The 25,664-nt window shown below is 37.9% G+C and overlaps 1 protein-coding gene across 3 annotated transcripts in view; it reads left to right on the top strand.

Moving 5' to 3' along the window:
- Window positions 1-25,664, top strand: part of LIN54 (lin-54 DREAM MuvB core complex component) — a gene marked incomplete at both ends in the record, with an annotated part of 60,085 nt that overhangs the window by 19,157 nt on the left and 15,264 nt on the right. For all 3 annotated transcript variants that reach the window (XM_079698651.1, XM_079698653.1, XM_079698652.1), the window contains one exon: window positions 24,545-24,761. In XM_079698651.1, the coding sequence (XP_079554777.1) occupies window positions 24,545-24,761 (217 nt within the window). The remainder of the gene's footprint in view (window positions 1-24,544; window positions 24,762-25,664) is intronic.

The raw sequence follows: 25,664 nt of genomic DNA, 5'->3' as shown, positions 1-25,664 counted from the left end.
TTGAGAAGGATAGGTGTTAGCTTTTCTCTAAATGTTTGATAGAATTCGCCTGTGAAGCCATCTGGTCCTGGGCTTTTGTTTGTTGCAAGATTTTTAATCACATTTTCAATCTCAGTGCTTGTGATTGGTCTGTTCATATTTTCTATTTCTTTCTGATTCAGTCTTGGCAGGTTGTGCATTTCTAAGAATTTGTCCATTTCTTCCAGCTTGTCCATTTTATTGGCATAGAGTTGCTTGTAGTAATCCCTCATGATCTTTTGTATTTCTGCAGTATCAATTGTTACTTCCCCTTTTTCATTTCTAATTCTATTGATTTGAGTCTTCTCCCTTTTTTTCTTGATGAGTCTGGCTAATGGTTTATCAGTTTTGTTTATCTTCTCAAAGAACCAGCTTTTAGTTTTATTGATCTTTGCTATCGTTTCCTTCATTTCTTTTTCATTTATTTCTGATCTGATCCTTATGATTTCTTTCCTTTGGTAACTTTGGGGTTTTTTTGTTCTTCTTTCTCTAATTGCTTTAGGTGCAAGGTTAGGTTGTTTATTCGAGATGTTTCCTGTTTCTTAAGGTAGGATTGTATTGCTATAAACTTCCCTCTTAGAACTGCTTTTGCTGCATCCCATAGGTTTTGGGTCGTCGTGTCTCCATTGTCATTTGTTTCTAGGTATTTTTTGATTTCCTCTTTGATTTCTTCAGTGATCACTTCGTTATTAAGTAGTGTGTTGTTTAGCCTCCATGTGTTTGTATTTTTTACAGATCTTTTCCTGTAATTGATATCTAGTCTCATAGCGTTGTGGTCGGAAAAGATACTTGATATGATTTCAATTTTCTTAAATTTACCAAGGCTTGATTTGTGACCCAAGATATGATCTATCCTGGAGAATGTTCCATGAGCACTTGAGAAAAATGTGTATTCTGTTGTTTTTGGGTGGAATGTCCTATAAATATCAATTAAGTCCATCTTGTGTAATGTATCGTTTAAAGCTTGTGTTTCCTTATTTATTTTCATTTTGGATGATCTGTCCATTGGTGAAAGTGGGGTGTTAAAGTCCTGTATTATGAATGTGTTACTGTCGATTTACCCTTTTATGGCTGTTAGTATTTGTCTTATGTATTGAGATGGTCCTATGTTGGGTGCATAAATATTTACAATTGATGTATCTTCTTCTTGGATCGATCCCTTGATCATTATGTAGTGTCCTTCTTTGTCTCTTCTAATAGTCTTTATTTTAAAGTCTATTTTGTCTGATATGAGAATTGCTACTCCAGCTTTCTTTTGGTTTCCATTTGCATGGAATATCTTTTTCCATCCCCTCACTTTCAGTCTGTATGTGTCCCTAGGTCTGAAGTGGGTCTCTTGTAGACAGCATATATATTGGTCTTGTTTTTGTATCGATTCTGCCAGTCTGTGTCTTTTGGTGGGAGCATTTAATCCATTTACATTTAAGGTAACTATCGATATGTATGTTCCTATTCCCATTTTCTTAATTGTTTTGGGTTTGTTATTGTAGGTCTTTTCCTCCTCTTGTGTTTCTTGCCTAGAGAAGTTTCTTTAGCATTTGTTGTAATGCTGGTTTTGTGGTGCTGAACTCTCTCAGCTTTTGCTTGTCTGTAAAGGTTTTAATTTCTCTATCAAATCTGAATGAGATCCTTGCTGGGTAGAGTAATCTTGGTTGTAGGTTTCTTTCCTTCATCACTTTAAATATGTCCTGCCAGACCCTTCCGGCTTGCAGAGTTTCTGCTGAAAGATCAGCTTTTAACTTTATGGGGCTTCTCTTGTGTGTTATTTGTTGTTTTTCCCTAGCTGCTTTTAATATGTTTTCTTTGTATTTAATTTTTGACAGTTTAATATGTGTCTTGGCATGTTTCTCCTTGGATTTATCCTGTATGGGACTCTCTGTGCTTCCTGGACTTGATTAACTATTTCCTTTCCCATATTAGGGAAGTTTTCAACTATAATCTCTTCAAATATTTTCTCAGTCCCTTTCTTTTTCTCTTCTTCTTCTGGAACCCCTATAATTCGAATGTTGGTGCGTTTAATGTTGTCCCAGAGGTCTCAGAGACTGTCCTCAGTTCTTTTCATTCTTTTTTCCTTTATTCTGCTCTGCAGTAGTTATTTCCACTATTTTATCTTCCAGGTCACTTATCTGTTCTTCTGCTTCAGTTATTCCGCTATTGATCCCATCTAGAGTATTTTTAATTTCATTTATTGTGTTGTTCATCGTTGCTTGTTTCATCTTTAGTTCTTCTAGGTCCTTGTTAAATGTTTCTTGCATTTTCTCTATTCTATTTCCAAGATTTGGATCATCTTTACTATCATTATTCTGAATTCTTTTCCAGGTAGACTGCCTATTTCCTCTTCATTTGTTAGGTCTGGTGGGTGTTTATCTTGCTCCTTCATGTGCTGTGTGTTTTTCTGTCATCTCATTTTGCTTATCTTACTGTGTTTGGGGTCTCCTTTTTGCAGTCTGCAGGTTCACAGTTCCCATTGTTTTTGGTGTCTGTCCCCAGTGGCTAAGGTTGGTTCAGTGGGTTGTGTAGGCTTCCTGGTGGAGGGGACTAGTGCCTGTGTTCTGGTGGATGAGGCTGGATCTTGTCTTTCTGGTGGGCAGGTCCACGTCTGGTGGTGTGTTTTGGGGTGTCTGTGGACTTATTATGATTTTAGGCAGCCTCTCTGCTAATGGGTGGGGTTGTGTTCCTATCTTGCTAGTTGCTTGGCATAGGGTGGCCAGCACTGTAGCTTGCTGGTCGTTGAGTGAAGCTGGGTGCTGGTGTTGAGATGGAGATCTCTGGGAGATTTTCGCTGCTTGATATTATGTGGAGCTGGGAGGTCTCTTGTGGACCCGTGTCCTGAAGTTGGCTCTCCCACCTCAGAGGCAGAGCACTGACTCCTGGCTGCAGCACCAAGAGCCTTTCATCTACATGGCTCAGAATAAAAGGGAGAAAAAGTAGAAAGAAAGAATTAGTAGAAGAAAGAAAGAAAGAAAGAGGATAAAATAAAGTAAGATAAAATAAAATGTCATTATTAATATAAAATAATTTTTAAGAAAAAAATTTTTTAAAAAAGAAAAAACAGGGCTTCCCTGGCGGCGCAGTGGTTGAGAGTCCGCCTGCCGATGTAGGGGAGACCGGTTCGTGCCCCGGTCTGGGAGGATCCCACATGCCGCGGAGCGGCTGGGCCCATGAGCCATGGCCGCTGAACCTGCGCGTCCGGAGCCTGTGCTCCACAACGGGAGAGGCCTCGACAGTGAGAGGCCCGCATACCGCAAAAATAAATAAATAAATAAATAAAAATTTAAAAAAAGAAAAGAAACAAACCAAAAATAACAGATGGGTAGAACCCTAGGACAAATGGTGAAAGCAAAGCTATACAGACAAAATCTCACACAGAAGCATACACATACACACTCACAAAAAGAGGAAAAGGGGAAAAAATAATAAATCTTGTTCTCAAAGTCCACCTCCTTCATTTGGGATGGTTCGTTGTCTATTCATATATTCCACAGATGCAGGGTGTATCAGGTTGATTGTGGAGCGTTAATCTGCTTTTGAGGCTGCTGGGAGAGATTTCCCTTTCTCTTCTGTGTTCGCACAGCTCCGGGGTCTCAGCTTTGGATTTGGCCCCGCCTTTGCGTGTAGGTCGCCGGAGGGCGTCTGTTCTTCTCTCAGACAGGACGGGGTTAAAGGAGCAGCTGCTTCGGGGGCTCTGGCTCACTCAGGCCGGGGGGCAAGCCTGCGGCGGCAGTGGCGGGACTTTGCACCAGCCTGAGGTGCACCGTGCGTTCTCTCGGGGAAGTTGTCCCTGGATCCCTGGACCCTGGCCGTGGCAGGCTGCACAGGCTCCCTGGAAGGGAGGTGTGGAGAGTGACCTGTGCTCGCACACGGGCTTCTTGGTGGTGGCAGCAGCAACCTTAGCATCTCATGCCCGCCTTTGGGGTCCGCGCTGTTAGCCGCGGCTCGCGCCCATGTTTGGAGCTCCTTTAAGCTGCGCTCTTAATCCCCTCTCCTCCCACACCAGGAAACAAAGAGGGCAGAAAAAGTCTCTTGCCTCTTCGGCAGCTGTAGACTGTTTCCCGGACTCCCTCCCGGCTAGCCGTGGCGCACTGACCCCTTCAGGCTGTGTTCACACCGCCAGTCCTCTCCCTTTGCTCCAAAGCCCGAGCCTCAGCTCCCAAACCCGTCCGCCCCCGGCGGGTGAGCAGACAAGCCTCTAGGGCTGGTGAGTGCCGGTTGGCACTGATCCTCTGTGCGGGAATCTCCCCGCTTTGCCCTCTGCACCCCTGTTGCTGCGCTCTCCTCCACGGCTCCGAAGCTCTACCCCTCCGCCACCCGCAGTCTCCGCTCGCGAAGGGGCTTCCTAGTGTGTGGAAACTTTTCCTCCTTCACGACTCCCTCCCACTGGTGCAGGTACCATCCCTATTCTTTTGTCTCTGTTTATTCTTTTATTCTTTTGCCCTACCCAGGTACGTGGGGAGTTTCTTGCCTTTTGGGAGGTCTGAGGTCTTCTGCCAGCATTCAGTAGGTGTTCTGTAGGAGTTGTTCCACGTGTAGATGTATTTCTGGTGTATCTGTGGGGAGGAAGGTGATCTCTGCGTCTTACTCTTCTGCCATCTTCCCCCTCCTCTAAATCTTCCAGCTTACTAGTTACTTTTTCTTTTCCCTATCTGTTCTTTTTCTTTCTTTCTTTCTTTTTTTTAATATTTATTTGTTTATTTATAATTTATACATTTTTTATTTTTTTATTTTGGCTGTGCTGGGTCTTAGTTGCAGCATGCGGGATCTTTAGTTGTGGTACAAGGACTTGTTAGTTGCAATATGTGAGCTTTTTCGTTGCGGCATGCGCGATCTAGTTCCCCGACCTCGGATGGAACCTCGGCCCCCTACATTGGGAGCGGGGAGTCCTACCCACTGGACCAGCAGGAAGGTGCCTCTTTTCCTTTAACTCTTTTTCTGCCTTATTTTGGGAGCAAATTGAGTATTTTTTATGATTCTATTTTACCTGCACTGTTGGCATATTATACTTTAATTTTTTTTTTTGGTTGCTCGAGTCAAAGATAAATTTTTGACTTATCACAGTCTACCTTCAAATTTATATCCCTTTGTGTAGGGTAAGAACCTTATATAGAGTGCTCCCAATTCCTCCCTCCCATCCTTTGAGCTATCATTGTTAAACATTTTACTTTTACATGTTGTAAACTCCATAATAGATTTTACTGTTTTTGCTTTACACAAATTATCTTTTAAAATGATTAAAAATTAAGAAAATTAAGTAAAACAAATCTTGTGTTTATTTTCATTTGAACTGAATCCTACGTATGCTTTCTTTATGTAGGCCCCGATCTCTGTCTGGTATCAAACTCCTCCCTAAAGAACTTTCTTTGATGTTTCTTTTAATGAAAATCTGCTTATAAGAAATTCTTTCAGCTTTTGTTTGCCTGAAGAAGTCTTATTTTGCCATTATTTTTGAAAGATATTTCTGCTGGGTAAAAGATTTTTGGTTGTCAGTTTTCCCCATACTTAAAAAATGTCACTTCATTAACTTCTAGATTGCATAATTTCTGCTGAGAAATAATGTTGTAATTTTTGTCTATTTTCTCCCTGTATATAATGTCTTTTTTTTCCTTTTCCTGGCTGCTGTCAAGATTTTCTCTTTATATTTGGATTTCTGTCGTTTGACTATTATGTGTCCAGATGTCTGTTTTGTTGTTGTTCTTTTCTTTTTAAAATATATATTTGTCTTGATTTTAAAGCTTCTCATACCTGCGATTTATTGTTTATTTTTGGAAAACTTTTGACCATATGTCTTCAAATCTTCTTCTGCCTCATTCTTTCTCTATTTTCATTCTAGAACTCCGGTTTCAAAAATGTTAGACTGAGATAGTTCCGTAGCTCTTAGATGCTCTGTTCTGCCCACTCCCCCCCACTCCTTTTTCTTTGTGTTTCAGCTTGGATAATTTCTGTTGACCTATCTTCAGATTAATTGATTCTTTCCTCAGTTGCGTGGAGTCTACTAAAGGGCCCATTGAAGGACTTCTTCATCTCTGACCATTGTGTTTATTCTATTTCTAACATTTCCATTTGGCTCTTTTTTATAGTTTCCATTTCTCTGCTGCAGTTCCCCTCTGTTCATTGCACGTTGTCTTCGTTTCCTTCTAGGTCTGTTAACATATTAATTGTATTTATCTTAAAGTCCTTATCTGATAGTTGCAACATCTAAGTTATCTTTAAGTCTGGCTTTCATTTTAGAATGGCCATCTGGGTTTTTTTTTTTCTTTTTTTTTTTAAAGCTTATACATCTAGGGTGGGGAAACTATATTCTATGAAAGGTAGATAACTTAGCACAAAGAGTGAAGCTGGGCTGTTGATTCATATCAAATCTGATCAGAAAGACTTCAGGATAGTTAAACTTTTGGATAACTGAAGTTCAAAAATGGTAAAAGTCTGCAGAGCTTGGGTCCTGGAAAATTGGATTAAAGAATTGAGGGTTAGAAACCTCAAAACCCTTTCTTTCTCACTAATTTGGTCTTAGAGTAAGTAAAATGTCAGGCCTGTCACACTTTATGTAATGTTGATGGGTTCTTTTTTTTTCCTGACTATCTTTATAATGAACATGAATACGTCTTCAAAATATACTACTCTTTTAAGAGTCTATGCAAATTATCCTGGACATCCTTGAATACACCTTATACATACTTCTTGTCAGTTTTTCTCTTCTACCCAGGGGCGTGCGCTTCTTTTTCGGCCTTATTTGGCAAACAGATCTTTCCTCTTTGCCCTGCCTATGGTAAGTAATTGAATTATCACATAGCCACTTAGGATGCAGAATGTACTTAACTCCCAGGGAAGGAATTTCAGAGCATAAGCTATGTACAAATGGTTTAAGAAAAATTTCTTCCTTCTCTGAAATCTATGACCAGTATAACTTATTGAACTCTTTCTACTTCTAGGTCTTTTAGCTTGGGTAGAATTCTATAAAGCTTCTATAATTAAATTCTAGATTCAACATTTTATTATAGTTGCTTCATCATTTATTTACCCATCCCTCTATCCATCTTTTTTTTTTTTTTTTTTTTTTTTTGCGGTACGCAGGCCTCTCACTGTTGTGGCCTCTCCCATTGCAGATCACAGGCTCTGGACGCACAGGCCTAGCGGCCATGGCTCACGGGCCTAGCCGCTCCACGGCATGTGGGGTCTTCCCGGACCGGGGCACGAACCCGTGTCCCCTGCATCGGCAGGTGGACTCTCAACCACTGCGCCACCAGGGAAGTCCTATCCATCTTATTTTTAAAGTGCATTTCGAGTAAGTTGCACATGTTCAGTATACGTCTCCCCAAATATTCCATCAAGCATACCATTAACTAGAATTCACTTCTTGTTTAGAGGGTTTTCTTTTTCCTTTTGAGGTAAAATTCACATATACTGAAATATGCAAATCTTAAATATTTGGATGTTTTCAGCTAAAATGCCTACACCTATGCAACAAAAAAAACCTCTGCTAAGATAAAGAACATTATTATCGCCTCAAGAAGTTGACAGTTAAAAAACATTTTTTCCTATTTCTGAATGTATTAGGGTAAACAGTGCACCTGTCATTTGATAGGTTTTGGTAAAAAGTCTTTATTACCTATTTCCTAGAAACTGAGAAACAAACAACTTCAGATTATTAATTCTTTTGCTTGTAGTTCAGAATTTCCCATTTTTTTCCCTAATAAATTGAAGGAGGATGTAAGTTTACAGATCATTAAAAATAATTTTTGATGCTAGAATACAATGTGATTTTTGTATAAAACTCAGAAGGATTTCCAGGTATTAATGTATATTATTACAATAAATATCCTTCTGTTCGTATAAACTTATTTGTGAAAATAATGTTTTTCAGAATTTATAAAAACACAGGAGTAGAATTGATGCTGAACTCTCTAGTGATGTGAAATATTCATTTATGGACACAGGAAGTAATCTTTTAAAATGAGTCTGATCATCTTATTGAAAGATGCATTTCAATAAAGTCTTTTTATATTGTAATAATCACAGTTTGTAATATATTTGTTGTTTTAAGTGTATACAATAATTGTATTATGAACTCAATCAAGACAAAATTATTTAACACTTAGAGCTTTACATAAATACATCTTTTTGTTTCAGAGAATTATGATAAAAGAATTTCAAGGATAAAAATGTTACACTAGAATAAAATGTTTAGAGGATATGGAATTCAAACACAAGTTCACAGAGGAAAAGGAATAATATAAATTTCTGACTGCTAAAGAGTTCTTTGTTTATATATTAAAAAATATAGTAGATACTCGTGAGTATCAAATCACTATGTTGATTTGATTCCATTGAATGCATTTTAAAAAGTAATGTGACAGTTTTACTTTTTAAATGCTAATATTTATAATGGGCTAGAAATTACAATAAACTGAATGATGTTCTCAATCTCCCTGAAGGTTATCTCCACTCCAGCCAACTGGAAGGGAAAACACATGGAAAAGCACATGTTGGGAGGCTTTTATGGACCAGACCAGATGGATGTTGCATCATTCACTTCACTAGCTAAAGCTCAGTCTTGTAGGCTTACCTTACTACAAGGGAGCCTAGGAAATATAATCTGGCTATATGCCTAGGAAGCAGAAGAGAATATGGATTTTGGTTAGCAGTAAGCAGTCTGTAGTGTAATCATCCATATATAGCGTAGTAGTGCTATATTAACAAAGGTAGTTGACATTAGTTAGGCAGGAAACTGGAAGCCTGAACAATAATGATTTCCTCTTATAAAGAGTCACTCTTCCATTCTCCGTTTTTGAGTGGCTATCAATATTTATTGAGGTCCATGAGTACTATGTGCTAAGGCTGTGGGAACTGTGGAAGAGCTTACAGTGGTTGGGCAGACAAAATTCAATGCATGTAAAACAATAATGAACAATGAAATAGATGCTAAGTTGTGTGGTATAGACAAGGTGGTATGAAACTAAAGAGAAAAGAAAAAGAGAAGTCCTGACGTTCCTTCATTCACCACTCAGCAATGCCTGTGCTGTGTTAGGGACTGTATTCTTTGGGGAAATAGAAGAGAGCAAAAGTAGACGTGTGGAACCTAAGGTCTACGGAGGTGTGGGAGGGAATGTGACATAAATGAATTAAATGATATACAAAAATATAAAATTACAAAAGACATATGATGGCATGAGATCCTATATAAGGGGATTCAACCACAGTTGGGATGATTAGAGAAGGCATCCCTGAGCTAAGGGCTTTTTATGGGTAGAATTAGAGTGGATGTCAGCCACAAGAGTGAAGGACTAGAGGTAATAATACATATGATGAACACATATGTATACGTATGAGAGTACATACATACAGAGTACTAAGACAACTACTCTGATTAGAATTAGTAATCCTTTGCAGGGAATGGAGAACATAAAAAGGTAGGGTTAGATTATGGATAATTTTCAAAAGCAAGCAAATTTAGACTTAATTTTGTCATTAAATGGAGACTCATGAAATGTTTCTAAGGCAACAGGAGATATAATAAAAGTATGAAAGTGAAGTTTGCAAAAAAATTACTTAGGCAGTGTTTGTGTGGTAGATTCAAGGCAGGTAGAGACGAATCATAAAGCTGATTTTGAATTTGATTGCAAATATCCAGGCAAGAAGTGACATGAGCAATGACAGTATTAGAAAGTTGAGAGTTAGAATAGTTTTGGGACAGAGGTTTCAGAAGTTGATAGCTTCTTCTTTTGCTGTGAAGCTCTTAAATGTTTGAGTTAGGGGATGGTCCAGTGAGTACAGTTTGAAGTGAAGGGAATCTGTTTTCCTGATAAACTTTAACACAGGTTGTTGTAAGATTGATAAGAGTTAGAGTTGAGGTGACTGCAGGTTGTAGGTCCCACTGATTCTGTCGCCTGAATTATTTTGTACGTATGTAGCTTCTCATGTCAGCACCCATTAGCCAGGATAAAGGAGTAGAAGGAGTAAATGACTGAGAATTTACTTCTTTTCTATGTTATTATATTGGTTTTGTTTTTATGCTTTTATAATTATGTTGTTTGAATACCTATGGGGTCCTGTTGCCGTATTATTAACAGCTTTTTTACTATAGAAATTTAAAATATATTTAAAAAGTTAGAATAGTAAAATTAACTCCCATGTACCCTTCATCCAACTTTGGGATTATCCACTTAATCTTGTTATCATCTTTAACTCTCTTCCCATTTTTTTTAAGTAAATCGTGTCATTTTATCTGTAGATATTTCTTTATGTATATAAAACATAAGGACACTTTTTTTTAACTTACCCACATTCGTTTAATGCCACTAAATACCTAGTTAATACACATTTCCCCAGTCATCTTAAATTTTTACAGTGTGTTTGAATTCAGGATTCAGATGTTTGTGAATGATTGATATTTCTCTTACTTTCTTCATTTTCCTTTTTCCTCTTGCCTTTAAAAAAAACATCAAGGGGCTTCCTTGGTGGCGCAGTGGTTGAGAGTCCGCCTGCCGATGCAGGGGACACGGGTTCATGCCCGGGTCCAGGAAGATCCCACATGCCGCGGATCGGCTAGGCCCGTGAGCCATGGCTGCTGAGCCTGCGCGTCTGGAGCCTGTGCTCCGCAACGGGAGAGGCCACAACAGTGAGAGGCCCGCGTACCGCAAAAAAAAAAAAAAAAAAAAAAAAAAAAAAATCAGGTTGTTTATATCCTGTAGTTTTTCATAGCCTGGAGTTTGCTGGTTGCATCCCTATGGTGCCATTTAGTTTTGAGAATTTTTGGAATAGAACTCAGATGTCTCCTACATCTTTAGATCTTAGCGTGTGTTTTGCAGGTATTTTCTCCCAGTCTTTAGCTTGTCTTTTTATTCTTTTAACAGTGTCTTTTACAAAGTAGAAATTTTTAATTTTAATGAAGTTTGCCTTATCAACTTTGGCTTTCATGGACTGTACTTTTGGTATTGTATCTAAAAAGCCATCACCAAACCCAAGGTAACCTAACTTTTCTCCTGTTATCGTACAGGAGCTTTATAGTTTAGTTTTATAGTTTTAGGACCATGATCCATATGTAACAGATGTTAAGATTTGTATTGAAATTCACTTTTTTTGCATGTGGATGTCCTATTGTTCCAGCACCATTTGTTGAAAAGACTATCCTTTCTCCATGGAATTGCCTTTGCTCCTTAGAGATGAGTTGACTGTATTTGTGTGGGTCTACTTCTGTGCTCTCCTGTTTATCAATCATTTTTAGTCTTTGCCAAGCTGATTAAAAGATCTCATATAGATTTGTATTTTTAAAAATTGTTCATATTTTTGTGTCTTCTGGACTCCTCTTCTGAAATCTGATGCCCTTTGGGTGGTTTGTCTTTTTTTTTGCTTGCTTGGCATATTAAGGAAAGTACTCCTTTGTTATCAATGTGGTTACAAACATTTTTCCCAGTTGGCTTTGTCTTTTTTTTCTTGCAGACATTCTGCACATTAAATTTGTCAAAATAGTGTCTTCAAGTATGAATTTTGAGTTTTTGAGCTATGCTTAGATAAGTCTTCCTTACTCCAATATTTTAAAATACTTATCCATTAAAAAATCATTATTTGTTTTTATTTTATGTAATTATTTTACATATAATATTCTTTTACTGCAAATTAAGTACAAGAACAGATAGACGTATTCTTGTTTTTTAAACTTCATGGAATGGTTCAATTCATATTAGCCTCCAGTTTAATCCTGACTGATTTTTATAACCCATCTTGCAAGGTGGGTATCTAATTTTTATATTGTGGTAAAATAATGCAACATAAAATTTACCATCTTTATGTACATTTTTCAGTGTTCAGTGGTATTAAGTGCATTCGTATCATTGTGCAATCATCTCTACAGTCCATCTCCAGAGCTCTTTCCATCTTGGAAAACTGTAACTCTAAACCTATTCTTCGCTCTCCCTAGCCCTTGGCAGTCACTATTCTACTTTCTGTCTCTGTGATTTTGGCTACTCTGCTTCCTAAAACTGGGATCATACATTATTTGTCCTTTATTTGTGATTGGCTTATTTTACTTAGCATAATGTCCTCAAAGGTCACCAGTCAGAATTTCCTGCCTTTTTAAGGCTGAATAATATTCCATTGTATGTATATTCATTTGTGGATGGACACTTGGATTGTTTCCATATTTTAGCTTGTGTGAGTAATGTTGCTATGAACATGGGTGTACAGATACCTCTTGGAGACCCTACTTTCAATTCTTTTGAATGTATACCCACAAGCTGAATTTCTGGATCATATGGTAATGCTATAATATTTAATTTTTTGAAGAACCACCATTCTGTTTTCCACAATGGCTGTACTGTTTTACATTCCCATCAATAATGCACAAGAGTTCTAATTTCTTCATATCCGTACCAACACTGTTTTTCTTTTTGTCTATTCTCCATTTATTTATTGAAACTGGACTTTGGGGGGGAAATAGCAGTATTTAAAATGCCCTGGTTCTTTTGTTACATCCAAAAAGCTCTGCTAAGATACTCAGTGAGAACATTTACGGATGAGATAAAGAGGGGCCTATGAAATCCTGAAATTGCAGGCTGAATTGAATTCTATATGCTTTTGTGCCTTTTCCTGGAGAAACTTCCATTGATTTAATTAGATTATGGGACGTGGTGGGAAAGGGCAGAACAGGAAAGAAAGAGGGGAGGGAAAGAGGTGCATACATGGTGGGAGAAGGCAGCGCTGTGAGGTTAGGTTAGGGAATTCGCATCCGGATGCTGCGGCCCCAGGTGCGCGCCCACCTGTAGGTCCTGGCGCCATGCGGTGCATTCCCGTCCGCCAACGCTGGAGGGCGCGCCCGCGCACAGCCCGCCCCGCGCGGACCCCGGAGACGCTCCAAGGGGCCGACAGGGGGCGCTGTATAAGGACGGAGGGATCCCAACCCGGAGACTCCGAGCCCAGCCACCTTCCCGGTGGAGGGAGGTTCCGCGGCCCTGGGTCTGGTGGGCGGGGCCGGAGGGAGGTTTTCCCTGCGCACCGGGGGAAGAGACCCCCGCCTCTTCCAAATACTGAGGTCGCCTTTTGCTTTGGGAGCGCTGGAGGGAGCATTGCCCCGAGTCCAGTGACCTTTGCAAAATCGTCTCAGGTTGTCTTGAAGGCAGGTGTCTCTGGATTACAGTCTCAGCTCTTCACTTCGCTGTGTGACCTTGGACAAGGAATCCACCTCTCTGAACCTCAGTTCCCTCCACCCCTAAAATGGGGATAATGACCATGCCCAGATGGTACAGCCGGGGCAAGAATTAAATGAGACCCTGTGCCTGCAGGGCGCCCACGTAGCAGGGCACCCACGTAGCAGGGCACCTGGTACATGGTAAATCCTCAAACTATTATCTTACTATTATTAGTATTACTCTTATTACCTATCATTGTTACTACAGTATTACTACTATATGATTACTATTACTGTATTACTATATTATTGTATTTATACATTGGGCTGCAGTTTGGCCATTCTAGATATCTGTCTCAAAAGACCTGTTCTTTTGGTTAGAACACGTAGTTCTAAAGCTTTTTAATCTTTTCCATTCTTAAAAGTTATCCAAGGGCCTAAAGTGTTTCTGTTTTTGTGCAATTCACTCCCATGCCATTGAATTTCACCCCATTTAAATTGATCTGGCCAAAGTACCTCTGTGGGCAGAGCAATCAGATGAAGACTCTGGATTGCTGGCTTGAAAGACTCCTGCCGGCTTCTTGCAGGAAAGAGAAAGAAAAGCCAGCCTCTTCAAGGATAACCCCAAAGGCCATGTGGCCCAAAGGCCCCAGGCTGGGAGGCAGGCAGTCTGGGTTCCGATTCTGGTTCTGCCCACGTGACTTCAGCAGGGTGCTCTGTCTCTGAATGTGTGCTCAGCTGGACACGAGGAGGTCAGTGGATTTGCATCCTTTTGGTTCCTGCAGCTGTGATGACCTGGCTCCTGGTTCTCCCTTACCTATTAGAAGAGTCTGGTATTTGCACGGATGCGTGGGTCTGAGAAAGGAGAAACCAGCTATTGCCAACCTCAAGGGGAGGACATGGATTCACAAAGTCCTCTGTTGGACTTAAGTTCAGCCACTGCCCACACATGACCATGGCAAGTTACTCCTTATTCCTCCCCCAGGGGTCAGCATGTGGTGACATTCAGGGTAGGACACGTGTCCTTCAACCTTCACTTTCAGCTGGAGTCCAAGCCCGAAGCCCTGCAGAGAGAGAGGTGGCCAGAGGTGTCCATCAGCTGGAGCTCAGGGTCACCAGGGACCATGTTATGAAGGGAAAAGTGTCCGGCACTGACTGATCTCAGGCTCCAGTCGAAGCCAAGTCCACCTTCCTTTATGGAGCCCTTCTCCAGCTGAGCAAGGTCACAGCGCCCTCTGCAAGGACTCTGGATAACCTAAGACTGGGTTCCTGTCGAAGTCCATCCCTCTCTAGCTGTGCAAAGTTGATGTGATGGCCTAACCTCTGAGCCTCAGTTTCCTCCACTGAAAAATGAGGGTGTTGATTCTCCAAACGGATGGCACAAACATCACCCGTGGAGCACTCCCCCACCCTGCCCTCTCACTGTGCTCGGGTTTGGATGCTTCAGTCCTGGTGTTGCTTTCTTCTTCTCCCTAATCAGGAGAACTGATACATTCTGCCCACCATCAAACTGAAGGTCAGGAGTTTAAATTGTGAACCAAGCTCCAAGATAAATGTGTCTCTGCACCCCAATGTTCATAGCAGCACTATTTACAATAGCCAAGACAGAGAAGCAACCTAAGTGTCCATCAACAGATGAATGGATTAAAAAGATGTGGCACAGGGCTTCCCTGGTGGCGCAGTGGTTGAGAGTCCGCCTGCCGATGCAGGGGACGCGGGTTCATGCCCCGGTCCGGGAAGATCCCACATGCCGCGGAGCGGCTGGTCCCGTGAGCCATGGCCGCTGAGCTTGCGCGTCCGGAGCCTGTGCTCCACAATGGGAGAGGCCACAACAGTGAGAGGCCCGCATACTGGAAAAAAAAAAAAAGATGTGGCACATATATATATATATATATATATATATAGTGGAATACCACTCAGCCATAAAAAGGAACGAAACAGTGCCAGTTGCAGCAACTTGCATGGACCTAGAGACTATCACATTAACTGCAAGTCAGACAGAGAAAGACAAATACCATGTGATATCGCTTATATGTGGAATCTAAAAAAAAAAAAGGTACAAATGAACTTATTTACAAATTAGAAATAGACTCACACACAGAAAACAAACATGGTTACCAAAGGGCAAAGGAGGGGGAGGGATAAAGTAGGAGTTTGGAATTAACAGATACACAATACTATATATAAAATAGATAAACAACAAGGTCCTACTGTACTGCACAGGGAACTATATTCAATATCTTGTAATAACCTATAATGGAAAAGAATCTGAAAAAGAATCGATTCATATTATATTATATTATAACTGAATTACTTGGCTGTACACCTAAAACTAACACATTTCAAATCAGCTATACTTCAATTTTTAAAAAAGGATACAACACTTTTTCTGATAGTAGCCATCCTAATGGATGTGAGGTGGTATATCATTGGAGTTTTCATTTGCATTTCACTAATGATTAGTGATGTTTGAGTATCTTTTCATGTATTTATTGGTCATTGTATATCTTCTTTGGAGAAATGTCTATTCAAATTCTTGGCCCATTTTTGAATTGATTTGTTTGAGTTCTAGAAATTCCCTATATATTCTGGATCTTAATCCCTCATCAGATATATGATTTGCAAATTTCTCCTATTCTGTGAGTTACCATTTTACTCTGTTGACAGTATCTTTTGAGACCCCAAATTTAAAAATTTTTTAGGAAGTCCGGTTTGTCTGTGTTTTCTTGCCTGTGCCTTTGGCATCATCTAATAAGTCATTGCCAAATCCGATATTGTGAAGCTTCTGCCCTGTGTTGTCTTCTAAGAGTTTTCTAGTTTTAGGTCTTACGTTTAGGTTATGGATCCCTTTTGAGTTGTTTTTTGTATATGATGTTGGGAAAGGCTCCAGCATCATTCTTTTGCATGTCGTTATCCAGTTTTCCCAGCACCATTTGTTAAGGGGACTGTCTTTTCCACGTTGAATGGTCTTGGCACCCTTGTTGAAAATCATTTGACCACGTATGTACAGGTTTATTTCTGGACTCTATTCTGTTTTATTGGTTTATATGTCTGGCTCTATGCCAGCATTGGCCTTATTTTTTAGGTTAGATCTTTGATCTATTTGGAATTTGTTACAAGGAATGAGTTACAGGGATCCATGGCTAATCCATACCATTTATTAAATAACTCTCATTCTCCATTGATGCCAGATTTCATCATGAACTTTTCCAATATATGGGTCGTTTTATCTATTCCTTTGATCTTTAGCACTCTGTTCCTAGGCTAATCCCATATTTTTTTATTTACCCTATCTTGATAGTACATTTTAATCCTTAGTAGGGCTGGTTTCTGATTTGATTTTTGTTTGTTTGTTTTGGCCATGATGCACGGCTTGCGGGATTTTCGTTCCCCCACCACAGATTGAACACGTGCCCCCTGCAGTGGAAGTGCAGAGTCCTAACCACTGGACCGCCAGGGAATTCCCTGGTTTCTGACTTTTGTAAGGCTGATGCCTTATAGAGCACATTGTCTAAACTTGCCGGATATGGTCATTTGACCCTTTCCTTGAATTCTTCCATAGATACTAACACATCACTTTAAAATTACTTATCTTTGTCACTATAATTCATGACTATGAATAAAACATGAGTTAAGTTAATATCCATGAAAAATTTGCAAATGAATACCTTAACCTATTTCATATTATTTCACCAGTCAGTAAATCATTGTTGAAAGTTCTGGTACCCATCTCAAGGTTTGACTCTGTCTTTAGTCACATATATTTATCTTTTCTCATTTTCTCATTTGTCTCTTTTAGCTTGAAAGCATTTTAAAACTTTCTAATTTGATTCTTGGTAGGTTTATTTATTTTAGTAACCTAAAGTTTGGGAATTAGGATAATATAAACATAGTTTTTCCGGGAAGTTAAGGTCTATAAACACTCTGTCACAAATTTTTTTTAAAAGCATATTAAGATGGAACCCTATAAATTCCTGATTTCAAACTATATTGCAAAACTATAGTAATCAAAACTGTGTGGTATTGATATAAACAAAGATAAATTGATCAATGGAACAGAATAGAGAGCCCAGAGATAAACCCACACATATGTGACCAAGTAATTTGCAACAAAGGAGCCAAGAATATACAGTGGGTGTTGGGAAGACCAGACAGCCGCATGCAAATAATGAAACTGAACCACTGTCTTATACCATACACAAAAATTAACTCAAAATGGATTAAAGACTTGAATGTAAGACCTGAAACTATAAAACTCCTAGAAGAAAATGTAGGAGGTAAGCTCCTTGACACATTGGTTTTGGCAGCAAAAATAAACAGGTGGGACTACATCAAACTAAAAAGTGTCTCTACAGCAAAGGAAACCATCAACAAAATGAAAAGGCAGCCTACAGAATGGGAGAAATTATTTGCAAATCATATATCTTATAAGGGGTTAAAATTCAAAACATATAAAGAACATATACGACTCAATTAAAAAACAAAGAATCTGATCCAAAAATGGGCAGAGGAACTGAATAGACATTTTTCCAAAGAAGACATACAAATGGCCAACAGGCACATGAAAAAGTGCTGAACATCACTAACCATCAGGAAAATGCAAATCAAAACCACAATGAGATATCATCTCACACCAGTTAGAATGACTGTTACCAAAAAGAGGAAGAAATAGCAAGTGTTGGCAAGGATGTGGAGAAAAGGGAACCCTGGTGCACTGTTGGTGGGAATGTAAATTGGTGTAGCCTCTATGGAAAACAGTGTAAAGGTTCTTAAAAAAACTAAAAATAGAACTATCATATCACCCAGCAATTTCACTCCTGGATATCTATCCAGAAAAAATGAAAATACTAATTTGAAAAGATACATGCACCCCAGTGTTCAAAGCTGCAATATTTACAGTAGTCAAGACATGGAAACAACCTAAGTGTCTATCTACAGATGAATGGATAAAGAAAATGTGATACACACAACACACAGACATGGACATATATACAGTGGAATATTATTCAGCCATAAAAAAGAATGAAGTCCTGACATTTGTGACAACATGGATGAACCTCAAGGGCATTATGCTAAGTGAAATAAGTCAGACAGAGAAAGAGACAAATACTGTGTGATCTCATTTATATGGAATCCAAAAAAAAAAAAAAAACCATAGATACAGAGAACAGATTGTTGGTTGCCAGAGGCAGGGTGTGTGGTCGAAAAGAGTGAAGGTGGTCAAAAGGTACAAACTTCCAGTCATAAGATAAATAAGTTCTGGGGATGTAATGTATAGCATGGTGACTATAGATAAGGTTGTATTATATATTTGGAAGTTGCTAAGAGAGTAGATCTTAAAAGTTCTCATCACAAGAAAAAAATTTATAATTATGTGCAGTGATGGATGTTAACTAAACTTATTGTGGTAATCAGTTTGCAATATATACATATATCAGGTCATAATGTTGTACACCTAAAACTAATACAGTGTTATATGTCAACTATATTTCAATAAAAAAGAAAAACATCAGATCCTCTTATGAAATTATGCAAAAATGAGTGACCAGTTACTTAGCTCTAAAACCTAGTCTTAAGTCATATTCTCTGTAGAAATGCATATGAATTGCAACTTTAAGAGATTTCACCAATATGACTTTCAAGGTGCAGGGTACTTAGGATTCATTGTATCTCTTCTACCATTCTTTAGCACAACTTCTGTGAAAAACTCTTTCCTGTCGGGTGTCATTACATGATACTTTCTCTTGCACCAATATATTACATTCTCATTAAAAAAAAAAGACAGAGAATCGTTCTCTCCCCAAAAAACTACTGTTAAGTAAATTTGGGAAACACCCTATACCATACCCATCTAGGAGTTTTGTCATGCTTATTAGCATTTTAAAGACTAAGAATTCCCATAGCAAAGACCTTTGTCTAACTTTGTTTACCTCAGGATTTCATAATTAATGTAACAGAAGTAGGTTGTTTCATGTAATATCTGATCTTGAAGAGCTTATGTTTAATGAAACAAACGCACTATAGTAAATGCTACCCAACCAGCATATGATTTTGTAGTAGGTGAAACAAATAACAACTTAATGTCTGTTCAGAACAGCAAAATTTGTGCAGGTGTCCTAAAGCAGTATGTGAATTTCATTTAGTGGTAATATTCTCTCCATACAAATAGAGACAAAATATAAAGAAGTGTTAGGTTGCTCGCCAGAATACACACAAGATTGAGACAAACTGGAACCAAAGCTCATATGTCCAAACAATGATGTCTAGGCTGTGTTTACAAACAGAACCAAATTTCAAAGTGTACTCCCCACCCCCCCAAAAAAAGCAAACATATTTATATGGAATCCCACAAATTCAGTGTTTGGATATTGGTTGAGCTGTCTGTCAATCTCCAACTTCAGCAAATAGGAATCCTCATTTACAGAACAGGAAAAGTGTTTTATTTTTCCCTTTTAAAAAAAAATTTAATTTAATTAAAAATTTTTTTAGGTAAATCTTCAATTAAGCAAGGACTTCTGGCATTTGCTAATTGGAAAATAATAAATTTATTCCTGTATATAATTATGACATAAATGTGTAAATAGAAATGGCTTAGGAAATAGTACAGATTTTTAAAAAAATCTTTCTCAAGTCCACGTTTTTCTGGACAATTACCAATACATGTTAAATGTAGCTATTTTGAATTTAAATTAAGATATTTGCTTTTTAACCCAGCTGTCAAGGGTGTAAATCAGGAAATAGCATTAACTGAAGATTTCTCTTGAGTGTACATGAACTGTTTTTCTGGTAATGTGGTATGTTCAGAGAGGCATTCACATGGAGTTTCTCAGGCTTCTCTACTTCAAGTAAGGTACCAACTTGTGAATTCTCAAAGCAGTTAAGTGTAGTATTCAAATGCTTTTGTCTTTTACAAAGTTGGTAGCTTTTATATGTTACTTAGTATTTTAGGTATTAAAAAAATGCATTGTAATCAGTGGTTGCCAAGAGTTAGGGTTATAATTATAAAGGGAAGTGCAAGAGAGTTTCTTTGTGGTGATGGAACAATTTTGTATCTTGATGGTGATGTAGGTTACATGAATTTATAGTCTTTAGTGTACAACCAAAAAAAGTCTGTATAAAAACTGGTAAAATCTGAATAAGGTCTGTTGTGTGGTTTAGTTAACAGTATTATATACCAAATGTCAATTTACTGTTTTTGATAATGTCTTATGGTTATGTGAGATGTTTTTCTTTTGGGGAAAGTGTACATGGGAACATTGTATTAGTTTTGCAACTTCTTGTGAAATCTACAATTATTTTAAAATTAAAAAGTTTTAAAAAATGTTATTTATACTTCTATTCAGTATACTAACCGATTAAAAAATATTTTCATGTTTCTTAGAGCCAGATGTATAACTTTAGTTTTTAACAGAGTTCTTGTGGACTAAATGCTATTCACTTTTATTCAGTCATTTAGTAACTGTTCATTAACTGTCTACAGTAGGAGGCATTACAGTGTCTTAAGAAAATGGGCTTTGGAATTGGCTCTGGTTCAAATCCAGACTCTGCTACTTTTAGCTGTGTGAACTTGGGGAAGTTACTAAATCTCTCTGAGCTTCAGTTTTTCCATCTATAATGGGCATAATGATAATGATACACACTTATTGAGCATTATAATATGTGATGAGTTATTATTTGCACCTTATATAATTTAACTCATTTAATCCTTATAACAATCCTATGAGAAAGGTGCCATTTTAACATCTTCAAATGAGGAAACTTAGGCACAGAGAAGCTAAGTTATTTGCACAAGGTCACTCAACTGGGAAATGCTGGAACCTAGATTAAAACTCAGCTGGATTTTCTGTTTTTGCTATACAGAACTAGTTTGTTGACGACCAACTGTCCCACCAAGAACAACTAAAAAGAAAAATAAAATGTATTTAATTAAAAAATTTGTTTGAAGGTTTTTGAGACCTACCAGGGGAGCCAGGACATTATAGGCCACCATCCTGAAGTCACGGGAAGCCTAGAGAAGTTGCCTGGTGTTCAGTGTGACCCTTCCCCTTAGGGCATTTGCTGATTTGTAAGTTGTGGCTGAGAGACTAAGATGAGCAGAAAGTGGTCCCAGAAAGTTGGGGAGCTGAGCAGACCTGTCAGTCTTATAGACCTTGTAGACAAAACTTTGGGTTCAGGCTCCAACAAGGAGGAGGAAACCTGGTAGATACTGGAGTCCTGGTTGGGGGAGGAGTGAACCAGAAATGGACAAGGCCTCCCAAAGATTGAAGCTCAGCTTCTAATCAGCTCAGTTTGTTATTGGTTTAGGGTAATCTGCCCCTACTCTTAACTGCCTGCCAGAAGCTGAAGTGAATGCTTTCTGGAGAAATATAAAATCATTCTAAGCCTCAAATTATTTACTTAATTTTCCACAAACGAAGTCTGGCACTTAGTCAAAAATCATTAGGCATATCAGGCAACCAGGCCAAATTATTCAAAACAGAGAGGTATAGGTAGTGGAGTTATCAGATTTGCTTTTTAAATAACTAAGATTAATATATTCAGAAATTTATTTAACAAAATGAAGAACTTCAGCAGAGAATTAGAAACTATAAAAAGGAATCAGATGAATATTTTCAAACTGAAAACTGAGATTAAGAATTCAGTAGATGATTTTATCAAGCAAAAGAGAGATTATAAAAAAGGATTAGACATTTTTTGAGAACCAAAGTGTAGAGGATTTCTCATTAGCAGACCTGCACTTAAGGAAATCCTAAAGTGAGTTCTTTAGGCAGAAGGAAAATGATCCCAAGTGGAAGCACAGAAAGGGTATAGAAAGGACAGAAAGGGTCAATTTGTGGGTATATCTAAATGAATGTCTTATAGAGTTTAAATTATATGGAGAATTAAAGAATACTTAATGGTAGCACAAAGATGGGGCAAGAATAAATGATGTTAACGTTCTATGGTTCTTTTGTTGTCTTGGTGATGTGTAAAGTACTAATTTAATTCCTACATTGAACACTGTAATCTCTAGGGCAACTACTATAAGAATAGTAACATAATGTATAAATAACAAGCCACCACAGGGGAAATGAAATAATGAAACATTTAACACTAAAGCAGGCAAAAAAGGAGAGAAAAAGGAACAGAAGAGGACAGGTGGTTCACATAGGAAACAGTCCAAAGGTAGAGTTAAATCCCAGTAGTTAATTAACTATGTTAGACTTAAATAGACGTATACTGATAAAAAATATAGTCAGATCTGGTTTTGTTCTAAAAGAGCCCTGGCAGTCCAGTGGTTAAGACTTCGCCTTCCAATGCCGGGAGTGTGGGTTCGCTCCCTGGTCAGGGAGCTAAGATCCCACATGCCTGGCAGCCAAAAAACCAAAACATAAAGCAGAAGCAATATTGTAACAAATTCAATAAAGACTTTTTTAAAAAAAGGTTCACATCAGAAAAAGAATCTTTAAAAGAGCCAGTTATTTACAGCTTGTAAGAGTTGTAGCTTGAAGTTTAGGATACAGAAAAGTTGGGGGAATTCCCTGGCGGTCCAGTGGTTAGGGCTCTGCTCTTTCACTGCCGTGGCTTGGGTTGGATCCCTGGTTGGGGAACTAAGATCCCGCAAGCCGCACAGCATGGCCAAAAAAAAAAAGACAAAAAAGAAAAGTTGAACGTAGAGTTGGAAAAAAGGGTATACTGTGCAAACTTAACTAAACCATCCCTGGTACTTGTGCCATGCTGTACCTAGCTCATAATTTGGTTGCTAGATTTAAATCAGATAATCTTAGAGTTTTCAAAAGCAATGTCCTCTGTATGTGTTAGGTACCCAGTAAATTTAACTATTACGTCTGAGGCATCTTGTTTCTTTTTTTTAAACATATTTTTTTTTCTTTTTTTTAATTAAAGAAAATTTTCAACTGAAGTATAGTTGATTTATAATGTTGTTAGTTTCGAGTGTACAGCAAAGTGAGTCAGTTATACATATATACTTTTTCAGATCCTTTTCCATTATAGGTTATTATAAGATATTGAATATAGTTCTCTGTGCTATACAGTAGGTCTTTGTTGTTTATTTTATATGTAGTAGTGTGTATCTGTTAATCCCAAACTCCTAGTGTATCCACCCCCCTTCCCCTACCTTGTTTCTTAAAATAGTATTCTTTTTTCATTTTGAGTCAGTAGACCAAGGACAGTGTCTCTTGTACCATTGTACACATGTGACTCATGGGTTGCTTGATTTTTCAGTAGCTTCCATATGTACACATTTTATCCCTTTTCTTAAGTTTTATGTTTTCATTTAACTCACCACCACAGCTGGTATCTCTTATCTTTATTTTAAATCTACTCTGTGGTGCCTCTGCCTACTGATAATGTGTGAATAATTTTATGCTGAAGTAATCTACTTTGAGTATTATCTGTAGAGTTTCCAAACTAATGACATTCTTCCTTTTTTCCCCTGTACTTTTATGAAAATGTTCAAATTCTTCAAAATTATTCTTTTATAAATTATCATCCATATAATGAATATAGATTTCCTCAGTCATGTCACCTGTCTTTTGGCATGAGGGCTTTTTGAAGAATAGGTAGTGGTGTAATTATTTATAAAATAATACCATAGAACTAATTAGAGAATCTTGTCTGGATCTTTGCTTTGTATGACAGTCTGTCGTACATTGGTTAAACATCAGTTGGAGACATCTTAAAAGGCGTTTGTTCTGTTCTGCTTTTGATGTTTCATTTAGCTTTTTGGGAAGTCACATTGCTTTTTGTTGGACTGAAGGAAAGGATTAAAACTGATTACAATGATTATATTGAGTCAGATCTGAATTAGATCTGAATCCAAAATTAGTTTCCCTAGACAACCAAAATAGTGGTAATTTTGGATTGAATTTGGCCTTCTCCCCATAGGTTAGTGGGTACATTTGTATCTGTGGAATATTATAAGCCTTTCAGAATTGGCTAGACTTAATGAGGGCTTTTCTTTGGGGTTTCTTTCTCTTTTAGGACGTGTGAAAATGAAATTTGCTGTAGTTAATTTGGTGGATAGCAGTAAAACCAAATATCTGTGTCCTTTCTTTCTGAATATGAGGCTTAATACTGAAAGTTTTTAAATAACCTTTTTCTTATAAATTTTAACTGATGTTAACAAAACTGTGTGAGTTCTTGCAATTTAAGTAATAGTTTCTTCATAGCAAGTCATCTGACCTGGACTGTCAAGGAAGTTAACTACTAGGGATGGTAGAACTCATTAATTTTGGTTTCACTCCTGTATTTATTACTATTCATTTCTCTTTGAACAGGTTGTTCCTTTCAACAGCTTTTGATGAAATTCAGGAACATACTTTTTTACTTGAGCAATTGTCATGAGTAAAAATGAAGTAGGAAAATAAAATCGCAGATTAATGAGAGCCATGTTGTATTGTTCACTAGGCAGTGAAATCAGCTGTGCAGACCATCACTGTTGGAGGAGTGAGCACATCACAATTTAAGACAATTATTCCTCTGGCAACTGCTCCCAATGTCCAGCAGATTCAAGTGCCTGGAAGCAAGTTTCATTATGTCCGACTTGTTACTGCCACAACAGCCAGTAGCTCAACCCAGCCAGTTAGTCAGAATCCCAGTACAAACACTCAGCCTCTTCAGCAAGGTTAGTAACCATTTTTTTAAAAACAATAATTAATGCTTTGAACATTATATAGAAATTGGTCCTTTTCTTGCTGAAATCCTGATTAAGTATGGCATTTCAGCTGAGTATGAATCAGCAGCTGTTGCAGAAGGCAGTGAAATAGAATCCCAGTTGTATATAACTATAGTATTTTGTTCTGCTAGAAACTGATACACAGTGTGCTGTAATACCAGATAATCATACATAGTCATCAATTTGTGGGTAGCCATTTTATTGCTGGTTTCATTATGCCAGTGGGATAGTTTAAATGGAACCAAATTATTTATCTTATTTCCTAAACTACAAAGCCGTCTAAACTACACAGGGTTTGGGGGTCAGTTGAAATGACCAGTAGACAAGGTATAAATGATAAGTATGAACTTTCATCTATTACTTATTTTGAATCTGTAATTGCTAATGAAAATCAGTTAAAATGTTGTTATTTTACTCATTGGTATTTTTTCTGAAAAGTATTCCTGTTTGTAGTCCTACTTTGTTTGTGTTTAATCCTTCCAGCCACCTGATATACATACACAGACTCAAACACATAACCTTTCTCCATATTTATCTACTTGTTAAAAAATTGAAACTGTGAAAGGATGAGGACAGTTTATATTTGGGGCCTAATTTTTTTCCTTGGAAGACTACTGCATATTCTGTCAATGTCAAAATGACATGGCAAGTGAATGATCTATTGTTTGCTGGATGTAAATAGATGAATTAAAGACCATTTGCGCCTTCAGTTTTATTAAGGGATCAGAGGGTTAGAGCTGTCCATTGCTGATAGCTAGTTCATCTAAGGGAAAGTGGAAGAAAAATCTTGGATTTTAAATTACTGATGGGAGAAAATGGAGGGGGCATGAGGGAAACAGTATTTTAGTGTGT

This window comes from Hyperoodon ampullatus (assembly GCF_949752795.1).
Source record: "Hyperoodon ampullatus genome assembly, chromosome: 1".
Classification (NCBI taxonomy): Eukaryota; Metazoa; Chordata; class Mammalia; order Artiodactyla; family Ziphiidae; genus Hyperoodon; species Hyperoodon ampullatus.
This window is presented reverse-complemented; position numbering and strand designations above follow the sequence as displayed.